Here is an 11,517-nt window from a genome sequence, read left to right as displayed (position 1 = left end):
TGCTAATGACGACGAGGAACGTGGTCCCGAGTGGAAGTTGAAGGACGGAAGACTTAGTCAAAAATAGGAGGGGATGGATGAATATCTTACTGAGAAACAAAGAAGGTTTTATGATTGGGTGCGACAGCCCAGGGCTACGGGGGAAATGAGATACTCCTCGGAGCAACTCACAAGCTCCGCCGAAAACGTGGGCCATCGACAAGCCCGGCCTCTCATTTGCGCCGCCAAACCTCCGACGCCAGCCGGAAGAATGGGGAAAATCCGCCAGTAAATTCTAGAGGTTGGCATCGGGACGGCGTTAATGCGGTGGCTTGCGAGCAAGGTTGGTGCGGACGACGCGGACTCGGGACTGAATCGCCGCTTACTGTACGTGATCACTGCGTGGTTGGATGGATCTCTGTCAGACAATTGGCTCCACAGGGATCATTGATGGCACCAGTCAATTGATGAGAATTATCTAAGGAGCAAGAACTCAATGACAAGATGCACTGAGTCGTGCAGCTCTTTATACACAAATGAAAGCGTTGCCTGTTCTAGGCAGTAGCAGCCGCCCTGCAGGCAGCTGCACTAGTGGGGCCAGGGCTTGATATGCGACACCCACTTCTCTCTCCGATTCTTTTCTAGCCTCGCTTGACTCTGTTTGTGTTGAAATGAGAAGATACAGATTGCTTAATTCATATCTCAAAGTGAAGTAGGGGAACCACTATTTATGTACAGGCACGATTTCTTGTCTTGCCTGAAGAGGTAGTGTTACGTAACGCCTCGCCCTCTGATTGGTTGAACACAGCCCCTATTGTGGAGTGCTCTGTGGCACATTAAAACGGCTCTTCAGCCACTTCCTATGTAGAAGAACAAGGCTCTTTATTATCCTCTTCAAGATGCTCGGCTAGTGCGAAATAGCTGTTAGTCACACTCTTAGTTGGTGTGCCGGTGGCCCGTCCACCCTTACACCAACGGGTAACCCACTCTGTCCTTGACTTTGCGGGGCGGTGGCCGTGGAGAAAAATACAGTGGGCGGCATAAGTCTTAGCCCCATGTTAGGTATCCGGTGTGGTTGAAGTGTTAGGTCTCCCACCCCCTACCACCTCTCCGCTAGGGTGGGAGACCTAACAGTTCAGCCCACCGGTACCTCATAGAGGGCTAAGACTTACTGCCACCCATCGAGCCCTGTCGGTTATCATGAGCCGAGTCAGAGCTTGCACGGTCCTCCGGTTACAACTCGCACGCCGCAACGGCACCGCAGCGGTACCGCTTGGCCGCCACTTGGCCGCCATTTGGCGCTTGGATCGCCCCGGCCTCAGTACGGGTGCGGGATAGGCTCGAGCAATAGTGATGGCGGCCGTGTTTGAGATTACATAAACTCAAAACTTCGGCCTCGTGCGCGCGTTTAGCTTGATGAGGGAGGAGCAAGAACAATCAGGGCTGGGCCATGTTCGACGAGAGCCACAATGTGATGTCTTAAAGGCCTTCTAGGTTGTTACTTACAAATCTTGAGAATTCTCCGGTGTTCCCAATACCAATACACTAGCCGCAAGGAAGCCATCACATTCAGGATCTTCATTGGGCCTTGAGGGTTTTGTGCCGCTGACTGGGCGGAAAGTTCTTGCAGCGAGAGCTGTCACTTGAGATAGCGCTAACACCAACATCCTTGAGTCATGTCCAAAATGCCGGAGCGGATCGGAGACGCGGACAGAGGCTTTGCTTTACGGGCACAGATTTGGCTTTTTTTGGTGCTAATTGATAGACTCGAACTGTTTAATACGGAGGAAATGGAGTTGAATAAAGTCTAACGGCCGCTAATGGATCCCAGGGGTTATGATAAGGATGAAAAGTGTGCTCTGTACTAGTGGGAGGTTTGGATCGTTATATATTTCCGCTTAGTCAGCGATAGTTTCTCCGAGGGGGCCAATAGGACTTTTGTCCGAAAAAGGCTCATGACCTCAAGTTTGGACAGGCTGCCTGTAGTGTCTCTGAAGTTTCAAGCCACCTCGCCGTGGTCTCTAAGCCGTTGTTGAGAATGAGCATGATGCATATAGAATTAAGTGCACCAGTACTGGGGCCATAGCCATCAGCCATGATATATCAACGCCCAACCATACGGGCACTCAGGCTATATGCGCAAGTATCATCACACCCAGAATCTGCATACGACAATTTCTATATACCCAACTCTGCACGCAGCGATTTCTTCGCTCTAGGGACTCCTCTTCCACTTTACTTTCTTTCCCACGACAAGAACACGCACATACATACACACCAAAGGACAATCATGTGCTTTACCAACCTGGGCACACTCATCTGCCAGGCATGCAGGCGGCGTATAGGTGAGCAGCCCGTAGGGATGACGCCGTGCAGGGCCATGTGCGGCAAGTTTGTATCGAGGATGACACGCGAGGTGATTCAGGGCGAGTGTGGTCTTTGTCGCGATGCGAGGGAGGAGAGAGCCGATCTAGCGCGGAGGATAACTCGGGCATCTGGGAAGCAGTAGAGGGAGGGATCCGGCCGGTCATTGCGACGCTGGTGATGGTCACGGTGCGGGTGGGGTTTATCCTAGGGACGAAGGGCAAAGAAGATAGCGGAGGAGACGGAGATGGCAATGGCGACGAGTTAGTGAGTTGTTTGTCCTCTTGGAGTTAACCATCACTAACGATGTCTCGTAGCCAATTGCGACAACGTCACTCCTCTTTCCAGGAAGAATTCAGCCACCATGACGGGCCGAAGTCTCAGGAGCTTCATGGTGTCTAATCCGGCAAACTGTTTACATAGCAAATATAATTGTTCACTGATTCGATATACCCGGATATGGATAGGAACTTGTTGATGCAGGTCAACCGGTTGGCCATGGTGAAGCCGACGGCAGGAAATATGGGCGGGATGAACCTTGGTGATGTTGATAGCGGGGACCCGAAACTGGACTCAGTGGTCAAGAAACAGGGCCACTGAGTCCAGTTTCGGACCCCTGCCCATCGCACGATTTCCTAAAAATAACAATTCAAATTGCATTCCCCGATTAAACCTAGAACCAGTGTCTGCTAGCACACCCAGAATCATCTTATCGTGCAAACTCCGAGCTGACTATGGACAACAGCATGTATCCTTTCCGAAAACTAATACATACTCGTTATTGTGCGTACTGCGCGCTCTAAAAGTACGAGGTAAGGTTGTCAACCGCTCCAGCTCCCTGAAAGTCCCGCTGGAACTGTTCCCTTGCAGAAATGGACTCATTGAGATGAGTCGCGCACACCACAGTCTCCTCGTACTGAGCCATTGATTTAGCTACGAAAACCGCATTTCTAATCTGTACTAGTGGTTAGAATGTCGCCCTGCCACGCAGGTGGTGACTCACCTCTCGGCCGTTCAATTCCTTCTCCGCTAGCTTGTCAACTGCATCCTGGGGACAGTCAGGACTTCCGTGCTTAGTGTTCGCTTGCCCCAAGAAGAGCTTCCACACGGCCTCGCGCGCATCTCGTCCGAGTGGATTGTACTGTAGAGCAAGATGAATCCTACTAATCATTGCTTTGTCGAATGACTGCACTCGGTTTGTCGTCAGGAACAGAATGCCATCGTACTGCTCTAGTTCGCGCAAGAAGACCGATACGAGGGCATTGAGATGTGCATCGTTCGAACGTTGAGCTAGAAATACATCCGCCTCGTCCAGAAGCAGGATGGCTTTCCACCGGATTGCGACTGGTCAGCAAAGGGCGTTTAGAAGCATAGTGGGAAAATCCTTACGGTGTAACGTACATGATAAGTGAGTGGATCAAACAAGTGAGTGGATCAAAAATCCTCACCCTTCTCAATTGAAATTTCTATAAAAACACAACAAATCATCTAATCAATTAAAACTAGTGGCTATACTCTTCTTCAGACATTGCAACAACTATCTGACATGTTCTTGCATTATGCCCCGTCTTGCCGCATCCTCCACAGCGCCTTTCCCTCGGTCGCGCCGACCCTCCTTGACCACCACGTCTCGACGATTCCCCCTCTACCTGCCCATCCACATTCATCTAATCAATTGCTTCCCTTACTTCCCCCACTATCATCACTCCTCCTTTCTATAGTCGCCTCCGTTTTGCCCTCCGCCGCCGGCTTAGTGTCTCATTTGCCTGCTGAAGATCGCGGACCTCGGCCCTCAACAAGGCAAGCTCATGCATAGTTGCCTTTGTTCCCTTGGAAAGCGACTTTAATGCTTCCAGTATTGACTCTGGCGAGCTACTTTTATGCCTTCTGATTCGTCTATCGAGGTATTTAGATTGAGATTCGGCCTTAAGGACCGTCTTTGGCGTCTTTGAAACTCAAGTAGTAGAGAGCCCGGCCTCCTCCTCAGCCGGCGTCGGCGTCCATAGCTGCACATCAAGCTTCGAAATCACACTTTCCGGATCAAGAGGAATAATGCCAGCCCCTCTAAAAGCTGCCTTGATATTTTTCTCTGTCATGGTGGCCTGAAACGCTGCATAAAAGGCGGGAAAGAACTCGGTCTTAGAACGAGGGTTATTTATCTAGCCAAATTTGCTGGGCAGTAGCAATAGCAGGCGCGTGCCAGGATTCTTGCCACTTCCGCTCAATGTATTTTCTTCGTTTCGAGGGATCGAGAAGGAGTGCGGCGGCATACATAGGTGTCTGGTCTGATAAGGTGTAGTACTTATTAAGTACAAACCAGCCCATATCGATGCAGTGTACCATGTGGGGATCATGGTTTTCCTTTGAACTATAAAGCTCCTAAATAAGACAATTAGTTAGCCGATCAATTAGATAAAAGAAAAAACATCGCCACCGACCTTATACTTCTCGTACTGTCGCAATAAAACATCCATTATCGAGAGTGATTGGGAGAGTGTAGATCGCGCCCCTTCGGCCAACAACGTAGCTGAGGCAAACGGCTGTAGGAAACGATGCGTCCGTTCAATAAACTCCCACTCTGAAGCTAGCAGGATATCGTCTTGAAGCTCTCTATCATGGTCAATTAGGAACTGTTTTACACGGGATTGATACCGCAGAAAATTATCCAACAGTCGATACCATGAATTCCAGCGTGTGGCATTATCTATGCCTAGTCGGAGCTTTATTTCATCGTCCCATAACGTACATGATAAGCTTATGTCACAGACAAGCATGTGTCACAAAAATGCCTCATTCTCTTCTCTTTACAGTTGATCAATTGATTCTCAACCATTAAAGATGTCCCAGTCAAATGATGAAGCAAAAATTCTTCTTGCCCTGCAAGCACTTCAAAATGATTCAAAATTAAGCATCCGAGGCGCCGCATCAATATACCAAGTCTGTCATCAGAAGCTAGGTCGCCGCCAGCGAGGCATGCAGTCTCGACGCGATTGGGTCCCTAAATCACGCAAACTATCTGATCTAGAGGAACAGATCATAGTTCAGTTCATCCTCGACCTGGATTCGCGAGGATTTCCCCCGCGACTGCGTGGTGTAGAAGAAATGGCCAACCGATTGCTCGCTGACCGCGACGCGCCACCCGTCGGCAAGCGCTGGGCTTCTAACTTCATTAAGCGACACAAAGAGCTCAAGACGCGGTTTTTTCGCAGATATGACTACCAGAGGGCTAAATGCGAAGACCCAACGGAGATTCGAAAGTGGTTTAAGCTCATGGAAAACACAATCGCGAAATATGGTATCGACCTGGCTGATATCTATAACTTTGATGAGGTTGGCTTTCTAATGGGCATGATTGCAAGCGGAATGGTCGTCACAGGCTCAGAAAGGCGTGCAAGACCAAAATCAGTGCAGCCTGGAAACAGGGAATGGATTACTGTCATCCAGGCCATCAATGCGGAAGGCTGGGCGATCCCGCCGTTCATCATAGGTGCGGGCCAGTATCACGTCGCCAACTGGTACCGAGACAGTAACCTCCCGGACGATTGGGCCATTGCAACGTCTCCCAATGGCTGGACCGATAATAAGCTGGGTCTGGAGTGGCTGAAGCACTTTGACCGGTACACCAAGACGCGATCGGTTGGCCGCTATCGTCTTTTGATCCTCGACGGCCACGAAAGTCACCACTCTCTCGAGTTTGAGAAATATTGCCAGGCAAACAAGATTGTTACGCTCTTTATGCCGCCTCATTCGTCTCATCTGCTTCAGCCCCTCGACGTCGGGTACTTTAGCCTGCTCAAGAGGGCATATGGTCGAGAAATCGAGCATCTAATGCGATGCTCTATACCATGCAGTACCCACCTGCCGTACGTACCCACCTACCGTACAGCAAAAAAAATTTTCCCCATACAAAATGCCCAATTTCACTTATAGAGTACGTTGTCAAAATGAAAGATATTTTGATGAGAAAATGTCTGTTATATTAAGAATTGCATGGAATTTAATATCTCCACTTTGCTTCCACAGTGACGCTTGCGGTGTGGTCGCACGGAACTAATATAAAATGTCTCAAAATGCCTCCCTTACCAACCAGCCTCCTCGAAGCTTCATCCAAAATTTTCTCTTCCCCATCTTTCCTTGGTCACCTCAAACATGCCTCAACCATCTTATACGGAGGACGATGTTATCCAGGCCATATTAGATGTCACAGAAAATGGCCTCTCCCAGAACCAGGCCGCCCAGAAGAACGGCGTGCCTCCGACCACTCTCTCTGACCGATTAAGAGGCCTACCGTCAAAATCCGAGGTCACCCAGCCTGCTCAGCTGCTATCCAAGTCGGAAGAGTCCAGATTGGTTATCTGGATACTTCGACAAGAGGCCTTGGGCTATGCTCCTTCTCACAGTCAAGTTCGCGCCACCGTTACTGCCCTCTTGAGACAGCAAGGACGGGAAAGGCCTATCGGTGTACACTGGCTAGCCAGGTTCATTAAACGCCATGACGATATCAAGACGAAGGTGGGGAAACACCAGGAAGCTGCAAGGTTCAATTCCTTTACCCCAATGGCCGTCAATTGGTACTTTGATATCCGCGAGAGCGAATATGGCTGGATCAAGCCGGAGAACACGGTTAATGTTGACGAGGGCGGTATCAGGGCTGGATTTGGTGAATATTGATCATTTTTTCTACCAAACTCACTAATCCACTGAAAAATATAGGCTTGGATTCCTTGGTCATTGGCAGTAGCGATCCTAGGAGGAAGGCCTTCCTCAAGGGCTCGCAGCCCCGCACTTGGACTACCTTTATCGAAGCCGTCACCGCAGATGGTCGTCTTCTGAAGCCGGGGATTATATTCAAAGGTAAAGAGCTTCAGCGACAGTGGTCTATCGACGAGATCCGGGGGATCGCCGACTGGTATTATATCACGTCCGACAATGGCTGGACGGACAACCATATCGCAGTCGAGTGGCTCAAGGAGGTCTATCTGCCTCAAACGCAACCGGCGGATGAGTCTGATGCAAGGCTCATCATATTAGATGGCCGTGGAAGCCATGTATCTGTGAGTATCTACCTGTTCTAGATCGGAAATACCACTGACGGCGCTGACTGAAAATCCAGGATGAGTGGATGGCTACGTGCTTTTTGAACAACGTATATTGCTGTTACCTGCCTGCACACTGCTCCCATGGGCTGCAGCCGCTGGATAATGGCGTCTTCAATGTATCCAAGGCTGCCTACCGAAAAGAACTGCAGAAACTCGCCAGCCTGACCGATTCTGCGCCGGTAGACAAGGTCAACTTCATCAAGGCCTATGCCAAAGCCAGGGAAGTGGGTATGACGAAGAAAAATATACTCTCAGGCTGGAGGGTGACTGGAAACTGGCCGATTTCACGGCGGAAAGCGCTCATACATCCTGAGATTCAGCCGGACAAGAAGGAAACGACGCCCGGGTCGGACAGCCACCGAGACGGGCAAGTCGACTCTGATAATACGCCAAAGACCAGCCGCCACATCCGAGATCTGGGGAAGAACAAGAGCCCGTCAACAAGAAGGCGCTATTCTGTGATATCGAAAGGGTTTGAAGCTCAAGAGTCAAAGATCGCCTCTCTGAGCACCAGAATAGCCAGTCTGGAGGAGGAAGTTGGGCGGTTGAGCAGAGGCAAGAAGAGGAAGGCGATACCGAATCCCAACAAAAGATTCATGACATTGGCAGAAGCTCTGGTAACTGGTGAGACTATTTCCGAGGCAAACGAAGCAATTGAAGAGGCGGATGCTGTTGAGGATGTGATCGAGGTGGGAGGGATGGAAGAAGTTGAGAGTTCAAATTCGGAGGAGGAAGAATTAGGTGTGGTACGCACACGCGCAGGGCGTGAAGTCAAAATACCGCGAAAATATTAAAATCCACTTCATTCTAAAACGAAATTCGAAAATCATTTCACGGGTTTTATTTTTGGTGAATTTTCAACATATGGTTGAAAAATAGCATTTTGTATGGGGGAATTTTTTTATTGCTGTACGGTAGGTGGGTACGTACGGCAGGTGGGTACTGCATGGTAACTCACGTTTCCAAGACCGAGTTCTTTCCAGCATTTTATGCAGCATTTCAGGCCACCATGACAGAGAAAAACATCAAGGCAGCTTTTAGAGGGGCTGGTATTATTCCTCTTGACCCAGAAAGTGTGGTCTCAAAGCTTGATGTGCAGCTGCGGACTCCAACACCTATCGAGGAAGAGGCTAGCCACCCCAATTCTTGGGTTTCAAAGACCCCAAAGATGTTGTCGAATTGCGCAGTGATGCTGGGTGTTATTGATAAAATCAAGGTTATCATTGTTATTGTCATGGTGAGAGCTCCCTAGGGGTTTATATCCCATGCGATTCCATCTAGGACTTTCAACTTTCAATCTAGGACTTTGTGATGTGACCCTGAAGTGAGGGGAAGCTCCCAATTATTCCAACAAAAGACCGTCCTTGAGGCTGAATCTCAGTCTGAATACCTTGAAGGACGAATCAGAAGGCATCAAAGTAGCTCCCCAGAGTCTATTCTAGATGCACTAAAGTCTCTTTCTAAAGGAACGAATGCGGTTATGCATGAGATGGCATTGATGAGGTCTGAGATGCGAGACCTTCGACGGGCAAATGAGACACTAAGCCGGCGCCGGAGGGCAAAAAGGACCCGCCTACAGAAAAGAGGGACGATGACTCTAGAGGAAGGTAGGAAAGCAATTGGCCAGAAGGATGTTGATGCGCAGGGGGTGGCTGAATCGTCGAGAAGTGGTGGTCAAGGAGGGTCGGTACGAGTGAAGGAAAGGCGTTGTGGAACATGCGGCAAGACAGGTCATAATACAAGAACATGTCAGATAGTTGTCGTCATGTCTGGGGAAGAGTATAGCGATTAGTTTTAATTGATCGGATGATTTGTTGTGTTTTTATGGCGATTTCTATCTTAAAGGGTTAAGATTTTTGTAACACTCGCTTATCACGTACGTTATATTAAGTATATTTGCTGTCTATTCACTCCTTGCTTTTGCTGCTTTTATGCAGTCAACTCCCTACTTTTTATTTATACTACAGTCATGTACTGGGCTAAATTGCTTTAATACCTCCGATTACTGTACGTATCGTCTGCTCACTCGTTCAGATAACCCGATCAAGACTGCGTTAAATGAGCTTTTACCGATGCGTAGATATATAACTTGGCAGAGTTCCTTGTCGTTGCCCGAGGCCCCCTATGCTGTGGAAGAACGGGACTTGTTACGTGGTGAGGCCGCCTTACCTCGCCCGGCGGTATTCGGAAGAGCACGTCGGGGCTTCCGTGAGGATTGCCCAGGAGACGACCGTCTTCCCAAACCAGCAGTTCTCAGCATGTTGATTCTCTGAATGGTCTCGGTGGTGGAAGTAGAGTATGAATGCGCCAGGTTGGTGCTGTGCAGAAGAAGTATTCATTTGCTGAGGTTGGTTTGTATGTCGTGGAGATCTACGTGCCCCAAAGATGGATAATTAAATAATTGGCAAGGTGCGATGCAGTCGGGGCATGATCTGACGTTGGCACAATCCGATGAATTGTGCAAACACGGCAGCACTCGATAAAGTCCAAGTAGTAGCAATGCTCCTCTTCTACACACTTTCCCACGCGACGGACGCCGACGAGTTTTGTGCTTCCATTGGTGGATGACAAAAAACAATGCATGTCAAGAGGGAGGGAGACAAGACTTCTCGGTTAGAAATGTGGCGGTGGATGGCTGCATTGGTACCAAAGCACGTTGTCTGTCCGCCATGGCACAATGCCCACCACCCAAGGAGCAGTGATCTAGAACTGGGCCCGGAATTGGCCAGGTGAGGAGGTATTCAGAGCACGTTACGATGCTGTCGGGCGACGCCCTCCGTCGGCAAGTGGATGCATGGCATGATAAGAGAACTAACCGAGTTGTACTGTAGGTTGTAAGCCCCTTCCTGGAGACGGGATCTAACGCTCTTACAGTATACATGAGCCGACAGTCATGATCGGTCACATTGCGTCACTAGCGCCGCAACTTCCGCCAATAGAATCCCCCGGGAAGGAGATCGATCTCTTGTGACAAGTACGCACGTACGATCAATCAGCTGATCTCACCTCAGGTGATGAGCGAGTACCTGATTCTGGATGCACGAAACCGGTGGCTGTTTGGATTTCATGCGCACCAAAACTACGATGTTGGGGAAAGGAGGTGGCGAAGGCGTTCTAGAAAACGCCATCAGACCACCATCCATGCTACGAATGCACATCTCGAGGGAGTGAAAGAATTGTCAACAAATAGCTAGTTCTATTATGCTCTTTGGTTTTCACGTCATGCAGCTCAGCACGCCGTTTTAGTGTTGTTATAGCGGAAACTTACGACCTTACACTCAGTCAACATCGGTAGACACCGCGTTTGAGCCCTTGTATAAGAACAAGACGAAACGGAGTCTTCATAATTCATATCCCACTATACAAGGCGAGAATTCCACATAAATTTATCGTTGAAAGTCACAGCTCATGAACCACATCCCCCAGGTAACTCGGAAAACCAGAGCGACAATAATGACCTGTTGAAAATCAATTTCGAGAGGTTGGGTTAGACTAAGAATAAGGTGAGCGAAGGTGATGTGCAGTAGGGCTGATAGCCAGCCAGAGACCCAAACAACTCAACGTAATCAACGAGTTGATCAACTCGTTGATCAACGGCCAACTCAACCAACTCAATGGAGGACTTTATTAGTAAGCTGCCCAACTCAATATTACCTTGAAATTGATGGATCTCGTTGATTTCGTTGATATAAAGTGGGTCTACTAGCCACTATTAGTGACTGTAACTGCGGATTGGTATAAATCCTAACGGCGACCCGTAAGGTACCTTAACTAAGGCTATGTGTGGCTTGTACGTATGGCAGATCACCTAATTTCCCTGGCCGCCACCTCCTTTTAGCCTCTGTTCTGCCCTCAATTCTGCTTCCGACTTCCACATAGATTTCAACAGTTACACCGATTGCATTGCGTAACTAGCTCAGGATGAGTATTTTATCGGATTCTGACGCCATCACTGCTGTTGACGATGATGGAAATTTTAGGTCGTCTCCAGCGCCTTCTACAGCTTTCACGCCATTCTCGCCAGCATGACGTTCTAAGTCCACCTCGCCAGATTCCACTACCAAAGAGCGGCAAT

General features: G+C 49.1%; 2 protein-coding genes across 2 annotated transcripts; both read left to right on the top strand.

The window, feature by feature from the left end:
• Window positions 1–5,181: 5,181 nt before the first annotated feature.
• Window positions 5,182–6,397, top strand: MRS44_018013 (uncharacterized protein; the record flags this gene model as incomplete). Its single annotated transcript, XM_065616217.1, has 2 exons — window positions 5,182–6,206; window positions 6,367–6,397. The coding sequence occupies 2 exons, from the start codon at window positions 5,182–5,184 to the stop codon at window positions 6,395–6,397; spliced, it is 1,056 nt and encodes a 351-aa protein (XP_065472289.1).
• A 95-nt stretch (window positions 6,398–6,492) lies between these two features.
• Window positions 6,493–8,694, top strand: MRS44_018012 (uncharacterized protein; the record flags this gene model as incomplete). Its single annotated transcript, XM_065616216.1, has 4 exons — window positions 6,493–7,003; window positions 7,057–7,397; window positions 7,457–8,188; window positions 8,410–8,694. 4 exons carry the CDS (start codon window positions 6,493–6,495, stop codon window positions 8,692–8,694), a joined length of 1,869 nt encoding a protein of 622 aa, XP_065472288.1.
• Window positions 8,695–11,517: the final 2,823 nt, after the last annotated feature.

The sequence above is a fragment of the Fusarium solani genome (genome assembly GCF_023522795.1).
Source record: "Fusarium solani strain SB1 chromosome Unknown bctg00000015, whole genome shotgun sequence".
In the NCBI taxonomy this organism is placed as follows: domain Eukaryota; kingdom Fungi; phylum Ascomycota; class Sordariomycetes; order Hypocreales; family Nectriaceae; genus Fusarium; species Fusarium solani.
This window is presented reverse-complemented; position numbering and strand designations above follow the sequence as displayed.